General features: G+C 38.6%; 1 protein-coding gene across 2 annotated transcripts in view; it reads right to left on the reverse strand.

The window, feature by feature from the left end:
• Positions 1-2,078: 2,078 nt before the first annotated feature.
• HSD17B12 (hydroxysteroid 17-beta dehydrogenase 12) overlaps positions 2,079-19,642 on the reverse strand; it is a 169,099-nt gene continuing 151,535 nt past the window's right edge. For both annotated transcript variants that reach the window (XM_003910003.3, XM_009186262.4), the window contains exons 8-11: positions 18,587-18,668; positions 16,948-17,013; positions 3,815-3,964; positions 2,079-3,537 (exon numbers count right to left, since the gene is read on the reverse strand). In XM_003910003.3, coding sequence (XP_003910052.1) covers positions 3,433-3,537; positions 3,815-3,964; positions 16,948-17,013; positions 18,587-18,668 — 403 coding nt within the window. In that variant the 3' untranslated portion in view covers positions 2,079-3,432. The remainder of the gene's footprint in view (positions 3,538-3,814; positions 3,965-16,947; positions 17,014-18,586; positions 18,669-19,642) is intronic.

The raw sequence follows: 19,642 nt of genomic DNA on the forward strand, positions 1-19,642 counted from the left end.
GTCTTCAGCACATTTTATCAGGATTCACAAAATATAAAATTGTCTTATTGACAGTAATATTAACAATACAAAATTTTTTTGAAAAAGAAACACATTTATAAAACTCTTAAGTCTGTGCATTTAAAATACTTTAAAATAATTAACAGGTCAAATAAATCATAATGTAAAGATATAAATGGAAAATCAATAAAAATTTGGATATACATGTTTGTATATATGCATACACTCAATCATGGGGTGAAGCAAAGGATATAATTCAAATAAACTCAGATACTTACTAAAAATCAAAAAAACCTTGAACATGAATGAGTTAAATGTCCAATTTATGGAACGAGAAAAACAACAGAACAAATCATCAGAAAGCAGAACATAAAAGAAAGAATGAACAATGCTAAGGTTGGTTCTTTAAAAAAATAAAATAGACAAACTTCTGGTAAAATGGCCAAGGAAAAGAAAGTGAGAAGATACAAACAGTATCAGAAAAGGAAGTATGCGTATCCAGGAGAGGTTTAGAAATAAGAAAATTCCTTAAGCTACTTTATGCTAATAAATTGTAAAATGGGTAAATGCTTAGTTTTTCTTTTCAAAATTTACTCAAGTAAAAAATAGAATTCCTGAATAGTCTAATTACAGTGGTTAAAGTCTTCCCACCGATAAATACTAGGCCAGACAGCTTTATAAACTTTTAACAAACAGATCATTCCAATCTTTTACAAATTCTTATGGAGAACAGGAAAATAGGCAACACTTTCCAATTCATTTAATGGAGTTACAATCTTGACACCATAAACTGACCAAAAAAGTGTAAAAAAGGCAGGCTGCAGCCCAATTTCATATAGATGCAAGAATCCCAGGTAAAATACTTGAAACAAACTGATTTCAGTAGTGTATAAAGATAATGAAATATAACCAAGAATGGAGAAGTGATTCTTGTCTACTCTAGTCTTTCTGTGTTCAAATCGTTTTTGTTTTTTGTTTTTTGTTTTTTTTTTTGAGATGGTGTCTCACTCTGTTGCCTAGGCTGAAGTGCAGTGGCACAATCTTGGCTCACTGCAACCTCTGCTTCCCGGGTTCAAGGGATTCTCCTGCCTCAGCCTCCTGAGTAGCTGGGACTACAGGCGCGCACCACTGCGCCCAGCTAATTTTTGTATTTTTTTTAAAGGCAGGGTTTCACCATGTTGGCCAGGCTGGTCTCAAACTCCTGACCTCGTGATTGGCCAGCCTCAGCCTCCCAAAGTGCTGGGATTACAGGCGTGAGCCACCACGCCTGGCCTGTCTGTGTTCAAATCTTACCTAGTATGCATTAGAACATAAAATCAAGTCAACATAAAATTAAGTCTAAAATTTTTACTTCACTATTTTGAAGATTTGGAGTATACTGTTTTCTCTTTTAATATAATTTTTCTTTTCATGTACCTAGAAAAACACATTTTTATGTCATCAACTTCACCCTTGAATGTCAAATACAAGTGGGTGCTTGCCAAGTTGAAGCAATCAAAGCCACAGCTCAGAAGTTTTGAAATTGTTAAGGGATTTTCCAGCCAGAATTATAACTCTTTTCTTTTTTTTAAGAGGGTCTTACTGTGTCAGTCAGACTGGAGTGCACTAGTCCAATCATAGCTCACTGTAGCTTCTAATCCCTGGGCTCAGGCAATCCTCCTGCCTCAGCCTTCCAAGTAGCTGGGACTACAGGTGCGTGCCACCACACCTGGCTAATTTTTTATGTTTTTTTTTTTTTTTGTAGAGACAAGAGCTTGCTATATTGCCTGGGCTGGGCTTGAACTCCTGGGCTCAAGCAATCCTCCTGCCTTCCTCCCAAAGCATTGAGTTTACAGGTGTAAGCCACTGTGTTTAGCCTACAAGTATTTTGTAACTGGGATAAAAGAAAAAGTATTTTATATACTTGCAAACGAATCCCTCCTCTATCTACCACCACTACCGACTACTACACCAAAACCAACTCACCAACCAACCAACCAACCAACCAACCAACATGTGAAAGCAGATACAATACTGCCCACGTCATTGTGGTGTCACCATTTCTACAATAAAATGAGAGGAAAAAAGGGCAAACAATGTGTTTTTCATAAAGCTATGTTTATTCAATTTAAATGACAATCTTTATTGTGAGATTCCATTCTTCCTAATTTTAGGGGCTAAAATATATTTTCTTTTACATAATGATGCTGATAGCAGATGGTTATTTGTTTTTGTTTTATGTCCTTAGCTGGCAAAATTAAAAGCCAGAAACTAAGGCCCCATTTTTTTCTTTCTTTAATACAAATCTACAGGTGCTTAACACTCAGAGCTCAGGAACCACAGCCTAGGTAAAGGCCAATCTTCTTGTTGCATATTTCACAGTATTGAATTCTTTCTTGGTGAGTTCCCCATACAAGTTATGAAGCAGGATAAAAGTCAGCCTTATATTAAGTCATTGTAAATATGGCCTTAATTTCAATCACCAAATAAATGTATTTTTGTTGTATACCATGGTTACAGCATGTTTTATTAAAACTAATTATATCAGCACCTACCTACAGAGTATCAATTTAAAAATTATAATGCCATTTTTATGAAGTCATTACTTTCATAGGACTAGCCTGTGTCACATGTGTGATCAATATTGGTTAAATGCAGAAACAAAGAAGACTGGGTGTCCAAGCAAGCCACTTTTCTGGGTCAGGGTTTCAGTGGTACCATAGATGGGTGCCAGTTTCAATGTGCACTTTGGCCCATTTATCTTTATAAATCATACCATATAGCTTTGATATTTACATACATTTAAACTGAGAAGAAATATGCGTTATAAGAAAGCATAGTTTGGTGGGTTTCATGTGTCAGAAATAACTCCATATTCACAATTATTTTCACGTCATTAGCTACCATTGATAAAGAACAATTCCATATAAATGTACAAACTGGAAGATAATTTTATAAAACCTTAAAGAGATCTTTGTAAATTGCAGTGTGTCTGCTTATAAACAAATCAAATCAATCTCCATTTCTTCAAAGTGTCAAACACAAAAGAGTAGCTGGACATTGGTTTTTATAATCAGCTTCAGAGAAAATACAGGAATAATGGTCAATGGCACTTTGAAGCAGATAAAACTGCCGAGTTTTATGTATGAGTCTATCATTCTGTGATTTGCTATAATAGTATTTCTTCCTATTAGCTGTTCTCAACAATATTAGTTCTATATTCATTTGATATGAGCATTTATATTAAACTTCAAAATTACCTCTGGTAGTATCCAGAATATATGTCAGAAACCCCTAAAAGCAACTTCTGTTTTTCTCTTAGTTAAGATAACATTTAGTCACGTTAATAACTATTGAAATGACAACTTCAGATTTTCAAAATCAGTAGGGTGCCTTGCAGTGAACGTGCATATGCTGGAGCATCTGGCCAAGTTACAATGCAGTTATCAATGCTTAGTTCTTCTTGGTTTTCTTCAGATAGTGAGCCCGTGTAGCCTTGTTCATATTCATGACTATTTTCAAATAAATCCAAGAAGGCAGGTTTGAGATTATCCATCCCTAGGGAAACAATGCAAGAGATACGTAATTATAGCCTACAATTTGGGCTAAATTGAAGCATATGATTTAACATTTTATTATAGTGTTGTTTTTATTTACAGGTAGATTGTAAAGTTCTTGGGTATACAACCATTATGATTATAACAGGACATAGATGTGTTGTTACCATGGCTGGACAATGTATATATGCTAATCTATTACATACTATCCTGTAACTCAATGGGAAAGAAACCCCAAGCCAGAAAGTACTGATTTGTGACTCAAACAATCTACCTACCATAAGAACATGGATCAGGTATCCATTGGTTCGGGATTGCAGGCCGACCGTTTTAATTGCAGACTTCACAAACGTCTCCGGAGTGGGCTTATCCAAAGTTGGCTTTCGGATTTTAGCCAGTTTTGTAGCTACGAAGTATGGCAGGACACTCTAGAAAGGTAACACCCACACCAGAAAACATGCCATTGATTAGTCAGGCCACAAACTCAGAATGTACAGGGGTGCTTGACTGCTCTTAGTGGCAGAAACATCTGTATCTTTACAGAGAGAGAAGAAAAGAGAAGTGGCTATCTAAAGCCAACTTGATAGAACATATGATACCATAAAACAAATTGTAACAAACCAATCTCTCAGTAAAACAGAGTTTGAGACCAGAGAAAGTATTAAAAATAAGCAGAAATCTACCTTTTTGAATCTTTAGAAAGGAAAGCATTAAATAATCTAGATAGCACAGATTCAGGATAGGATATTTTTTCCACTTAGTAAACTGAACATTGAGACAGAACCACCAAGGAGGAGATGTTTGATACTTTACTCTCCTAACGGGATAATACCAACTTTCTCTATAATTCATGGCTAATTAAGTTTGTTCTATCAGCTTTGATCCTTCTTAAACAGACATCTTATTTTCTCAGCCTTGCGTTACTACTTTTCTTCCCTAGTTTCTCACCATTCTACTTCTGAGTTTTATGAAGAATTTTATTGATATAAAAGACATTTATATATCAATTTTATTGATATATAAACCTCCCCTTGTCTTCTTTTTTAGAGGGAATACGGTCTAACAATATGGAAACCATGAGTAACTAAAAGACACCTGACTGGATGGGTGTGGGGTGACAAATCTGGACACGACCTTTAGAGGAACTTCAATAATGTTAGGTTCTTTATTGCTTATGCTTTCTGCATTTTGGATGTGATTCAACACAGAGCATAAGGAAACCCTGTTATAACAAGTCCTGAGTCATGATACAAGAGATCCTTCCATAATTTGAAATAACCTGGGCATGGTAGTTCAACAAAGGGTGAATGTATTGTTTATCTCACATATGTGAAGTATCATTGCAATGATACTTCTTTTTTCTTTTTTTCTTTCCTTCTTTTTTTTTTTTTTTTTTTTTGGCAGGGTTTTGCTTGTTGCTTAGGCTGGAGTGCATTGACACGATCATAGCTCACTGCAGCCTTGACCTCTTGGGCTCAAGTGATCCTCCAGTCTCAGCCTTCTGAGTAGCTGGGACCACAGGCGTGCACCTCCATGCCCAGCTAATTTTAAATTTGTTTGTAGAGACAAAGTTTCAACATGTTGCCCAGGCTGGTCTCAAACTTCTGGGCTCATGTGATCCTCCCACCTCAGCCTCCCCATCCCCAAGTGTTGGGATGACAGGTGTGAGCTACCACACCTGGCCCAATGACACTTCTATTAAAGAAAAGGAATGGTTCTAACACATGGTGGTCAAAATCTTAAAAGTTCAATCAAATTGAGATCTGTTCCATTCTATGGATTTGCTTCATGCTAAGACCTAGAAAGAGTGGTCTCGTATCTCTGGGTTTTTGTGTATATGTGTGCTTTGCATTTTTCCCACTCCAAAGTGTAAGTCAAGGAATGCAACCCACACTCCTTGACAGGTTAGATGAAACCTCAGCCTCCCCATTAGAACAAGAACCCCAGATGGAGTGCTGTCACTCTCCATCTTTCTGTTTCCCTGTCCCTGCAGGCATGAAGTCATACTAAATAAACTAATTTCACTGAAGTACTTCAATATTTGAGCCAACTTTGATTAGGTAACTTTTGATTTCTGAGAATTTGTTTATTGGGATTATCACTATACATTTATCCCTCACTTAGCAAAAAAAAATTTTTTTGTCAAATCTTTTAAGAACCATTTTGCCACAAGGATATAGTCTATGAGAGCACACGCTATGGTGAGATCTCAGACTCAGACCGAGTAGGAAATGCAGAGTTCAATGAGGCTCTCACAATGGGTCAGTAAAGAAAAGGTTATTCCCCAGAGCAAAGCTGAGTAGTAAGGAAAAAATGAGTATATGCAAATACTCTGGTCTCACATAATGAAGGAACATAAGCAAACCATTTCTCATTTCTGTGTGGTAGGTTTAAAGGTCACAAAATAGTGAAGATTTAAAAAAAATCCCAAATATAGATCGCAAGCCTGCTAAAGGTATTGTAAGATTTTAAGCTTCTAGAGGTAGAGATGGTCTAATCATTACACTTCTCAATTGCATTATAATTCTTTGTTCCTTTCTTCCATCCTTTCTGCCATCTTCTTCCCTCCCTTCATAGGTACATGGTATAAATTGGACTACTTTGATCTTGTAGGAGAACTAAGTTGCACTGCCTGACGGAACCACTTGGTGGTGCCACAAGTTAACTCTTCATGCAGCTATAAACCACAGAGATAGTCTAGAGAACCCCCAGATCAAGGGGTGGGGACAAGAGAAGCATACTCAGGAATTCCAAGTTGGGTTATGTTTTTCCAGCTAAGAAATGTAAATTCTTTTCTAGAAAGGATATTTATTTCCACAATGGTTTAAAATCAAGGCAGTTAACAGTTATGGCCTAGTGGAGGGTTCAAAGATGAAACAGCATTTGAGCTAAGTCTTAAATGAAGTGCAAGAATTTGCCTGATTGTAAACAAATAAGGGAACAGCAGGAGCCAAGAAACGGAGCCACAGAAGAGCACAATGTTTTTCAGGGAACTGCATAGCTCAGGATGGTTCAAATGCTGGAAATGTGTGAAGAGTGGCAGGAGGGAGGCAAAACGGTACAGAAAACTGAATCCATTCACCAGGCTGTGTATCCACTTCTAGAACACAAACTCCATGAAGACTTGGTCATATTCACCACTATATTTTTAATGCTTTAGAACAGTACTTGGTACATAGCAGGGACACAATTAATATCTATTGAATGAGTTGGCAAAAGACACTTCATTATGGACAGCACTGAAGAAGAGTACTGGGGTCTCTTTCCACTGCTATGATCCAGAAAATTAATTACACCAAGAAGTTGATAATATGAACATTCGAGCCAAAATTTTAGAAGTTCTGAAGCATATATAAGACCACCTATCTAAACAGGCATACTTATTGCTACTTACCAATGATATAAAAATAAATAATCCAAGTTATGTGAAAATAAAGAAATATCTTAGCTATCAAAAAGCCATCTAGGTACACCCTTAAACTGTTAAATAAAGCCCAAAAAGTGGCTGGGGGCGGCATCTCACGCCTGTAATCCCAGCACTTTGGGAGACCGAGGCGGGCGGATCATGAGGTCAGGAGACCATCCTGGCTAACACGGTGAAACCCCATCTCTACTAAAAATACAAAAAATTAGCTGAGCGTGGTGGTGGGCGCCTGTAGTCTCAGCTACTCAGGAGGCTGAGGCAGGAGAATGGCATGAACTCAGGAGGCGGAGCTGGCAGTGAGCAGAGATCACGCCACTGCACTCTAGCTTGGGCGACAGAGTGAGACTCCGTCTCAAAAAAAAGAAAAAAAAAAAAAAAAGAAAGAAAGAAAAAACCCCAACAAGTGATAATTAATTGATTTATTCTGCTTACTCAGGAAAACATTATGGGAAACAGGTCAAGAAGATACTCATACTTTTATAGGAAACTGTGGGCAGAACACATTTTTCAAGTTGCTCAAGCTCAACAAGTTCCCATTACAAATATTGCCAGCTCAGAAGCAACCTGACCTTGAGAGCTGCAGGTGTGGGCAAGTATCCTGGTCTTCAGATTTAGAATTCCCAAATGGCAAATAATTAATTAGGCCATAAAGCATAGCTGTTGGTGCTTCCTTGCTTAGCCTATTTAAAAAAATAAAAATAAAAAAAATAAAATCACTGGAGACAACTTGGTATCTTTTTTTTTTTTTTTTTTTTTTTGAGATGGAGTCTCGCTCTGTCACCCAGGCTGGAATGCAATGGCGCCATCTCAGTTCACTGCAACCTCCACCTCCCTGGTTCAAGCAATTCCCCTGCCTCAGTCTCCCAAGTAGCTGGGGGATTACAGGGGCCTGCCACCACACCCAGCTAATTCTGTATCTTTAGTAGAAACGGGGTTTCTCCATGTTGGTCAGGCTGGTCTTGAACTCCTGACTTCAGGTGATCTGCCTGCCTCGGCCTCCCAAAGTGCTGGGATTACAGGCGTGAACCACCACACCCAGGCCCGACAACTTCGTATCTTTTTTCTCACCCACTGGAGAAGCTTGCTTAGATAACTGGACTTCATAGTACAATTCAGGGGTGCTTGATTCAGAAGAGGAATGCTTATGGCCATGGAGTAGTGGAAAGAAAGATGCCTGAAACTGCATGGCAGTATTCAAGAATCAGGGATTGAACCTTGGAACTTAACATGGTAGGGCATCTTTCAGGTGTCATCATCTGTGTACTAAACATGCTTTTCAACGGAAAAATGACCAGAATATCACAAGACAATGACTTGGGAAAATGTAAACCCAGAAGACACCTGGGTCTAATATATTTGCACAGTATGAGATTTCAGACATGGTGTCACATCTGCCTTTACTGAGCATTAAATTCAACCGTGTAGCCAGCACACACTCTTAAGGCAGAAGCTGGGGCTCCTATGAAGAATATTAGGAAAACTTCTTTGCCTGAAATCTGTGTATTCATCTACTATTTCAGGATCTGGTATACAAAAACCTAAATAATTATACACCTATATTCTAGTTTTGGAGTGTGTATTACTTTACTTGCAGAGCATGAAATTAGCTTTTCCACATAAAGGCCCTTGATTATCTACTTGGCAGAAACCCTTAGACTTTCTAGAAATTTCAGGAAAAAGGAATCGTTCTGATGGTGCAGAGATCCCTGGTTACACAGCAATGAAAAAAGGCCCTGTAATAACAATACATATAAATCTTAGCATCAAAATCCAAAATGAAGGAGTTCAAAATGTGGTGCTCTACACAAAGATCCTTGATAAATGTTGGCTGATAATCTTGTAAATAACCTACCTCCAAAGATGTGGAATTTGTATGTTAACATTCAAGGAACAAAAAGAAAACAGTGTAATCTCACAAAAGGCATTCACTTAACACTAAACTATTTCCTGAGCACCTACTAGAACAATGTTTTAGGCAATGGGAACTTAATGAATAAAATTCATTGTGAATAAAAACAGAGTCCCTCATCTTACAGAGCTTACATTTCAGTAGGGGGATATAGACCACAAACAAATAATAATAATAAAAAGGTGTACAGTATTGGCAGGCGATGATAAAAAAGGAAGATGAAAAAAATACCTGGGTAAAAGAGCTGATAGAGGCTGAGCCTGCAGATGGGTTCTCAAGAAAGGCCCCTTTGATGTGGTGACTTATAACCAAAGATCTGAACAAAGAGACGGAGTTGGCCAAAAGGATATCTGGGTGAAGAGCCTTTGAGACTGGAGGCACAAGTGCAAGGCCCTGAAGTGAAGGCGTCCTCAAGGTATTTCCAGAACCGCAAGGAGGCCATGGAAGTAGGAAGGCGGGGAGGGAATATGATAACGTGGAAGTTTGAAATCAGAACATTGAGGGTCATAAGAACTCATGGTTTCATTGTGAAAGAGATGAGAAGCCATGGGAGAATTTTTAGCATAGCAGTGAAGTAACTGGATTTTTTTTTCTTTTTTTCTTTTTTTTTTTTTTCTGAGACAGTCTCGCTCTGTCACCCAGGCTGGAGTGCAGTTGTGCGATCTTGGCTCACTGCAACCTCCACCTCCTGGGCTCAAGCCATCGTCCCACCTCAGCCTCCCAAGTAGCAAGGACCACAGGCACACACCACCATGCCTGGCTAATTTTTGTATTTTTTGTAGAGACAGGGTTTCACCATGTTGCCCAGACTGGTCTTGAACTCAGTGAGCCCAAGCAATCTATACGTCTCAGCCTCCCAAAGTGTTGGGATGACAGGTGTGAGCCACTGTGCCCAGCTGGATTTTATTTTAAAGAGATCACTCTGGCTGCTATAAGTAGACTGTAGGGGCTGTTAAACCACAATGGGTGTAGGAAGGCCAGATAGTAAGATACTGCAAAATGTCCAGGGCAAGCTATGATGGTGGCTCAGATAGAGTGGTAGCAGTGGAGGTCATGAGAAGTAGTCAAATCGTGGGTATGCTGCAAGGATTTCCTAAAGGATTAAGTCTGGGATGTGAAAACAGAGGTGGTAGGGTAATAGGAAAAAAAAATCAGCACTGGTTAAAATCAGACCAACTTGGATTCGAATTCCAGCTTGACCACTTACTAGTTGTGTGATCTTGAGCAAAACACTCAATGACTGAGCAACACCTCTTTGCAGACGGAGTTACTCACACCAAGACTGGTACATTCTCTACACTTCCCCATGTTCTTGAACGTATCACTCTTTTTTAGTTTCTTCTCGAGAACGTATCACTCTATACAATTGTCTTATTCGTGGATTTGTTTAATGTCTGTCTCCCTCCCGATAAATGTAAATTCAACCACAGCAGAGGCTCTGTCTGTCTTTTGCCAGATTATTCAGTGCTTTCTAAATATTTCTTGACTGAAGACATGTGGAACATGATATATACCTCTAGTTTTGGACTTACTGTGGGTATAATGTATTTAAATATCTGTTTTTTCTCTGTGTGCCTTCAGGACAGGGACTGGGTCTTATTTACCTTTGTTTCCTAGATGTCTAGCCAATGGCCTGGTAAAAGCAGGCACAAGCTGTTTGATAAACTAAACTGAACTTAAGCAAATTTCAAGACTCCTCTTTATTTTCATTTTTTTGAGACAAAGTCTCGTTCTGTTGCCCAGGCTAGAGTGCAGGGGTGCGATCTCAGCTCACAGAAACCTCTGCCTCCCAGGTTAAAGCAATTTTTGTACCTCAGCCCCCTAGAGTAGCTGGGTTTATAGGCACGCACCACCACACCTGGCTAATTTTTTTTTTTTTTTTTTTTTTGGGAGAGATGGGTTTCGTCATGTTGGCCAGGCTGGCCTTGAACTCCTGACTTCAAGTGATCCACCTGCCTCGGCCTCCCAAAGTGCTGGGATTACACGTGTGAGCCCTCGCACCCAGCACAGGACTCCTGTTGATCCTGTTTCCTATTTGTAAAATGGGACTAGGTTAATATCTGTGTAAAATGAGAAAACAAAGGAGGTGAAAACATGGGCATATTGCAGATATCCAATAAATATAAGTCTCTTTCCTCTCTTCTTCACCCTTATATATCATTTTCCAGCTTGGAGTGTTTTTATCTCACATCATTTATCCCACTTGCCAGAAGGGGAGATTAAGGTGTAAAGTAAGGAAGCAACTTTCTGTAGGTCAGATGATCACCAGGTGTTGAAGGCAGAACTCAAACCTTGGTCCACCGACTCCAAGCTCAGTGTCCTTTCTTCTCTGCCTCTAGGCACACTGATGACCAATGCAGTTTTCATAAAACCACAGCCTGGACTGAGGACACTGTGACCATGCTTTACCTGTGACTTTTCATCTTGAAACAATGAAATATCCAGGCAGGGCTTCAGGGATTCTTTAGCATCAAAAATCTCTTTATGAGGCAGGTTTGTGAAGAAACATCACTGATGCTATATCTAGGGGGAGATTTTGATAAGGGCCAAAATATTTGCACAGTTTTAGGTCTCCCCACAGATTGCTTCTTAGTGCAAGGGAAATAATGGTAATTATATGGCAGAGGAGTTGGGTAACACCTGGAGTGGGGGGTCAGAAACATCGCCACCAATGAAGAGCGGATGGATCTCATGTGTCTCCCCATGTGAGGCCCTGAGGACACAACATCACATATATATGTGATATTTTGGCCGGGAAAGCATAACCCGAATCTTGCTTTTGGGTTTCTCTAAGGAAACATCAAAGAAATCCCAAATGAGGAATGTATAATTAAAAAGGAGGAATACTGTACTCTTAAAAAAGTCACTGTCATAAAACATAAAGGTTTTAGATATATCCCAGGTTAAAGGAAACAAAAGAGACAGGACAACTAAATATAACACCTGATCATAGATTGCATTCTTTAGTGGAGGAAGAGGACAGGATGAAGAATATTATAAGACCAAACATTGGGCACAAATAATACATTAGATAAAATTATTGTATCACTGTTAAATCTGAGTTGATAGGGGTATTGTGGTTATATACGAGAATATCCTTATCTGGTTGGGTGTGGTGGCTCACACCTGTAATCTCAGCACTTTGGGAAGCCAAGGCAGGAGAATCACTTGAGCTCAGGAGTTTGGGACCAGCCTGGGTGACAAAGTGAGACCCTGTCTCAACAAAAAATGCTAGGCTTGGTGGCATGTGCCTGGGGTCCTAGCCACTTGGGAGGCTGAGGTGGGAGGATCAGTTGAGCCTGGGAGGTCAAGGCTCTAGTGAGCCGTGATAGCTCCACTACACTCCAGCCTGGGTGACAGAGTGAGAACCTGTCTTCAAACAACAAACAAACAAACAACTCCTTATTTTTCAGAAGTATACACTCAAGAATTTAGAATTGGAGGACCATAATGTTTGCACTTACTCTCCAACGATAAAACAAATGTGGTAAAATGTTAACAGTAAGTAAATCTAAGCAAAGGGTATCAGAGTTTTGTCTGCACTATTTTTATTCTTGTAACTTTTCTGTAGACTTGAAATTATTTCCAAAAAATTTTTTTAAACCAGAAGGCTTATGAAAATTTTGCAGAATAAGAGTTCAAGAGGTATAGTTTTAGGATTCAGTCTTAGTCTTAGCTACTTCCTGCTTGCTCAGTATTAACTGGTAGTCAGTACAGGGCAGACAGAAGCAGCCCAGGGCTAGGGCCCACTACCCAGCCAGTCAAATTGCTTATAATAATTTTGTCTTTTGAAAGACACAAGTGTCTTTTTTTTTGACTGGGCTTTAATTATAAGGTAATGAGAACAAACAGTCCTCATCAACAGACTACACTTACGATAAGGTTTCCTTGAGAATGTGCTTCTCATCCTCTGTTCAAAATCAAATAGTCTCTCAGGCCCATCATTCACCTCCAGGGCATTTACATCACTTCTTGTTGTTATTGTGTTTTTGCATTTCCAGGAAATGATTATATAATGGCAAATCTGAATTCTTGAAGGCAATTTTAAATGATCTTATAAAATTATGGGAAAGAAGTTAAGAAGTTGAAGGAAAGATGGGGAGAGAAATGCAAAAGAAAACTATTAAGAAGTAATAGGAAACAATCTAGAATTTGAACAATATACCCTCTTCCTTCCCCAAAAGAGCAATCCGATGTACATTCACATGGAGGTAGACCTAAAAAGATAGCGTTCTTTGCAAGGATTAGAAAAAAAATGGAAACATAGCCACATAGCATTGGACTAGAAGTCATTCTGATAAACAGACTGAAATTTCATGCACAACCAGAGTTTTCTGTGATGCCATGGAAAAGGCAGGTGTCCCGTTTACCGCAAACAACAAGTGCCACCAGTAAGACTGTCTCCTCTCACATTCTCACAACTTGTTTCCCTCAAAGATCTTTTCTCCAGATTTCCCACCTAGTAATCTGGTGGGACTAGAAGCTACTGTAAAAACACATTAGCATTTGTCTTCTGAAATATTTTATTTTGATAAACTTTTGTTTTTCTCTAATAATGAATTATAAACAGTCATTTCAGCCGTCATTGTGTTTTGTCACATGAATTCATTCAAGGTTTAAACTCTGAATGAATTTGATGAAAAAATAAAGACTCAAATGTTTGTGAGGGAAGGCACAGTCGTCATCCTGTGTGAATACATCAGAATGTTGAAGTAGAATAGAAAGAGAACCTCTTATTAATTCTGATCAAAGGGGCAAAAAAAAAATGTAGTCTAAATGAAGCTCAGAGTTAAAAATGATTGGCTTTTCTTTGGTGGTGTTTTATGCCCACAAATTTTTTGGACTAGGAGTATTTATCAGCTGATTCTGCCTTGTACTCCAGCCCACACATGTTTCCTGGGTGATCTTATTAAAATACAAATCAGATAATGTTGCTTTCCTTCCTAGTCCTCCAGTGGCTGCCCATGGAGTTTAGGATTAAATTTGAACTCCACAAGGCCATCTCCTTTCTTGCCACTCCATCGTCCTCCCCACGTTCAGGCCAGAGTGGACATCCCAGTGTCTAGTACATGCTCTGCCCTCTGAAATGCCCATGACTGTTTCCTCTGTTGGCAACCCTTCCCCAACTCCTCTCCAGTTCTACTCACCATATCTTCTCCCAGCCCCATTTGCACCTGAGCCCTATGGCCCCTGTCCCTCTCTTAAGGCTTGGGCCACAGTTTGCCTGCCCTGGAAATCTTTCTCTCAGCCCTTTGGTGCATTTGGTTAGGCCTGCTTCTTACAGCGTCTGGTCACTCTGCTTATAGGTCAATCACCAACGGACCTTTTTAGGATTCCTGCCTAGTCACAATAGGTATTTACAAACTATTCAGTTAATAGCATGATTACAATTAGATTCATCAGAAAGAAAATGGTATACCATTGCATGGCATGTGATACCTTCCCACGAATACCTTCTCATGGAATGTAATAGCTTCTCACGAATGTTTTACTGGTTTCCTTGTCACTAAAATACAACATATTCTACATAGAACATTGGCGTTACTAACATTAAAACGACTGGTGTCAAGGAAAGAAGAAAAAGAGAGTACAGTAATTTTGTATAAAATCCAGGATTCTAGAAAACATGTCCTTCTGAATGAAATCTATACATATGGGAAGCTGCAAGCCGGAAATAACGCCAAGTGGCTATGACATCTAAGGTTCCCTAGGATAAAAACTCAGGTCAGGGTTTAGAGGAAGCAGGCTCTTAGTTGATCTTGGAAGATGAGGAAACAGTCATCCCTGCTTCCTCTCATTACCATTCTATCTCACAGTAGGTGATTTAGCTCCCACCAGTATCTACTCAATAAAAAGGTTTAGAAGCTACATCTACATGACATTTAGGCCCATCTTGATGGTCTACAGGCATAAAGGAGGAAATGGAACTAACCAACCAACCACCTTCTGGTTCCATCACTCCCTGAGCACAGATGGGTCCAGAAAGTATTCAATGCTGACCTACAGGCCTGCAGCAAGTAGTCCAGTGTTTAAGGACAAAGGCTTTAGTGCCAAATAGACCCAGATTTGAGTACCAGTTCAACACGGGCAAGTGGCTTACCCTCTCTAAGCCCCAATTTCTGCAATCAAAAATAATAATAGTCATCATCACACCATCATATGGGATTGTTATGAGATACAGTGAAATGATACATATAAAAGTGTTTAGCACTGTACCTGAAAAGTATCCACTCAAATATTCACTATTATTATTTTGATCGATCATTTGGGGCTTCAGGGTACAAAAAGTGAAATACTTGCCTCACAGGAACGAAAGCCACAGTAAACACCAGACATGCATAGAGGTGGGGTAGCTGATGGGCAGGAGCAGGAAAGAGGTACAAATTGCAGCTTCTCCCAAGACATTTTTAAAAACTGCCTGAGCACAGAAATATTATTTCTTTCAATTGAAGAATGGCTAATTTGAAATTGCCACCCATTAAAACTCCTATATTTGCTTTCTCTCATATTTTGTATTTTCACAGCATTGTATCTGCTAGCTACATAATAAACTCAAAAGTATACAAAAATTAACTCAAAATGGATCAAAGAACTAGAACTAGAAAACTCCTAGAGGAAAACAGGGGGAAAGCTTCATGACACTGGATTTGGCAAGCATTTCCTGGATTTGACACCAAAAGCCCCAGCAACAAAAGAAAAAAACAGATAAACTGGACTACATCAAAATTAAAAACTTTTGTGAATAAAAAGGCATTATGCAGACTAAAGACAAAATAAAATGGCAACTCATGAAGTGGGAGAAAATCTTTGCAAATCGTGTATCTAATAAGGGGACAACATCCAGAATATATAGATCATTTCTACAACACAATGACAAGAAACCAAACAACATGATTTTATTAAACTTAGGCAAAGGACTGGAATAGACATTTCTTCAAAGGTGATATGCAAATGACCAAATAAGCTCATGAAAAAATGCTCAATATCACTAATCATCAGGGAAAAACAAATCAAAACCACAATGAGATACCACTTCATACCCGTTATGGTGTCTATTACAAAAACCAAACAAAATAGAAAATAACAAGTGTTGGTGAAGATGTGGAGAAACTGGAACCCTGCACACTGCCAGTGGAAGTGTAAACTGGTGCAGCTGACATGGAAAATGGCAAATTTCTTCAAAAAATTTAAAACAATTACCCTATGACCCAGCAATTCCACTTCTGTATACATACACGAAAGAATTGAAAACAGAGTTTGCAAGAGATATTTGTACACCCATGCTCATACTAGCATTATTTACAATACCCAACAGGTGGAAACAACCCAGATGCCCGTTGACAGGTAAATGGATAAGCAAAATGTGGTCTATATACAATAGCATTTTATTCGGCCTTGAAAAGGAAGAAAATTCTGACACATACTTCAACATGTGTTGAACTTGAACCTTGAAGACATGCTAAGTGAAATAATCCAGTCACAAAAGATCAAATACTGTATGATTCCACCCATATGAGGTACTAAGAGTAGTCAAATTTAGAGAGATGGAAAATCAACCAGTGGTTGCCAGGGGCCAGAGGGAAGGGGAAATGGGGAGTTCATGTTTGATGGGTACAGAGTTTCAGTTTTGGAAGACGAAAAAAGTTCTGGAGATGGATGGTGGCAGTGGTTGCACAATATGTGAATGGACTTAATGCCACTGAACTGCATGTTAAAAATGATGAAAATAGTGAAAATAGTAAATTTTATGTTTATTTTACCACAATTAAAAAAGAGAGAGATGCTGATAGTCTTGGTCTCTCAAAATAAAACCCTAAGAACTAAAACATATGCTTCAGCTATTTATACTATGTTTAGTTCTACTTTAAGTATCCCTACTTGGAAATTCTAGGGGATAATTTTTTAAAAATCGAGACAAGTGCATTAAGGAAAAAGAAACCATGTTTTTAATGGTGTGCTAATGTCACATTCAGTTACTTAGGAATATGATTTTTTTGTTGTTGTTGCCAAGACAGCAACAGTTGCTGTTGGAAACCACACAAAAACAGGGATACTTAAGTGAAACAAACTCCACTCACCTGCACAAAGATGCCCTTGCTCCTATACTCCTCATGGAGGCACTGAGAGAAGAAATCTACAAAAGTCTGGGAGGGGAGTGGGAGTGAGAAGAAAACACACACATTACATCAATCTGCCTGATTTGTAGCCATGGAAACAAAAATAATAAACTAATCATTTAATGCTATAATTTCTCATCTTTTTTTCATTTCAAATGCAGAAGAGAACTTAGAAAAACACCTCAAAACCTCAAGTGGTTTTTATCTGCCACTAAATGAAGTATTTATTATATTACCAAATATAATATCCAGATCAAATTTTGATTTAACTGGAAAAGACTCTTTTTATGCTTTTCTCCCCCCAGAAAGTTACTTTCCAAGAAAAAATATTTTTCTCTTATATAACAAAGGATGCGTTTCATCTCTCCACTTGCCACTCAAACAGAAACATGACATGAAGTCCATTCAACTCTGTTCCATGGGGATTTTGTTGTTGCTAAAAAGAACAGAACAAGCATCCTCTTGGTGCTTCGGGATGACAAGATCCAAGAAATACACAGGTGAATGTGACAGCCCATCTTCTTCTGATAATACAACCTTAAATCTATTTGTAAAATGTGGACTCAACCTCAGACTAGAAATGCAAAGAATCAAGTGACTTTTCAAGGGTTCTAATTAGTCATAGTTTTGTACCCATGGAGTAGAACAGGTAAGTTGAAGTTCACGAATCCCTTCAAGAAACATGGCATTCATTTTAAACTTGCCTACAGTATATTCCCAGATACAGAAAGTAGATTGTAGGGGTTGGGAGGTGGTACCAAGCTTTTCAAAAGACAGTAGTGACTGTTTTTTCACATGAAAAAGAAGTCGGAGGTTTTGCTTTTTTCCTTCCCTGAAATGTTTCAAGTTCTTACTGTACATATTTTGTTTATTTTTCCCTAAAAGTCTGCTTAATTTCAACATCTGAGTGATCATTTTCCCTTCAGAGATGTATTCGATGCCTCAACAACGTATCTGAAGATGACGCCATTGACCTGCAGGCAGTAGGAGACACATTCTAAATTACTTTCCTAGCAGTAATGTGAAGAGGTTAATGGTGATATTGTATGAAATTATGACATTGTCCAGAGAGTTCTGGAAAATTCTTGTCTCACCCCAAAGGTGACAAAGAATATCTATGAATTCTGGACAACATGGCAAAATACACTCTCACCCAGCCTATCTTGTGCCTACTATGTACATTTACACGTTGACTAGATGCATTTCTTCTATGCTGTGTGAAGTGGACTCATTCATATATCAAATCTCTAATCTCAGACTCATTAACATCATGTTCTAATTAACTAAGCTAACTGCCTAGGTCATCTCTCTATGGAAGGCACAAGTGTCACTTTCAAAATCAGTAAAGTACTAGGGGGAGAAAAACAGCATCTGTGAATCTGATATCCTGGGGTCCCATCTGTAAGTTTACTGTAAGTATATAGTATGTCTCCAACTCGGGTTCTTTTGAAACTCAAGTAGGGTATTTTCCTTTTCTTCTCAGTCTATTGGAAAACTGCCAAGAATAGAACTTCAGGAAAGTTAAATCTACATTAATTTCTCAGATCAAAAATTACTCCTTATTACTATATTGACATGATTTAAGAAAATACTGTTTTACCTTGGTTGCAGAATAGATGGTCAACAGTGGGACAGGGAACATGCCACTGCCAGATGAGATGTTCAGAATAGCCCCTTTGGATCTAAAAAGGAAAATGTACCATGTAAAAGGAGTGAAACCACAGTATGCAGTTGTTTGTGAATTACAGATTGAGATATATAATTATTTGAAACAGAATAACGTAGCTGTTTTTCTAACACACATCTCTCCCTGCCTTTCATCAGTACATGCTATGCTCGGTCAGTAAATGAGACATAATTCAATCAACTAAAAATAGCTCTTCTTCACGATTAGCTCATTTCCCAGTCTTAGTAATCCAGGGCATGACCAGATCAGATCTCCAGTCTCCTCGAGTTGATCTCTACCCTCTGAGGTCTTCTCTAGCCACGGTGCCAAGAATTTTTACTTACAGATCTCTTATACTCCCTGCATGCACCTTTATTTTAGCATATCATCATGTACTACTTTACTGTAGGATTTAATCATTCTATGTATATAAACATTCTCTCCTCGCCCCAACAAAAGCATAAGCTTCTGTATATAATAGCCCACTTTCCCTCAAAATATTCCACACGGTACTGAGAACATAACCAACAGGTACTTAATAAAACTTTCTGGCAATGAGTGAATGGCTATATCCTTTCCCTGGGTTGTAGATTCCACTTTCTACTTTCCCTGGGTTGTAGAGACTTGGGCACCAACAAAGAGTTGACTCGAAAATTATGTTACTCTCTAGTTCATCAAACTGTGTCTTTTGCCAAAAGGCAAAGCTCAATTGTTACTGTAACTTTTAGAGACTACTGAAAGTTAAAGAATCAAAGTTACCAGGAATTTCTAATTCTACAAAAAAGTGAAAATTAGCTTGAGAAAAGCAATGCTATAAAGATACCAGTTGTTGAAAAGTATGTATAGGTTAGGTAAAGTGTGGAATTATGGTTTAGGAATGTCACAACTACCAACTCTTCCTCTCAAATCCGTTCTTCTCAGGGGATTCCCCTTTGTCAGTCACTGCAACCTGATCCCACCCACCTCCTGTCTCCCATATTAGGTTCCTTT

This window comes from Papio anubis, chromosome 12 (assembly GCF_008728515.1).
Source record: "Papio anubis isolate 15944 chromosome 12, Panubis1.0, whole genome shotgun sequence".
Lineage (NCBI taxonomy): Eukaryota > Metazoa > Chordata > Mammalia > Primates > Cercopithecidae > Papio > Papio anubis.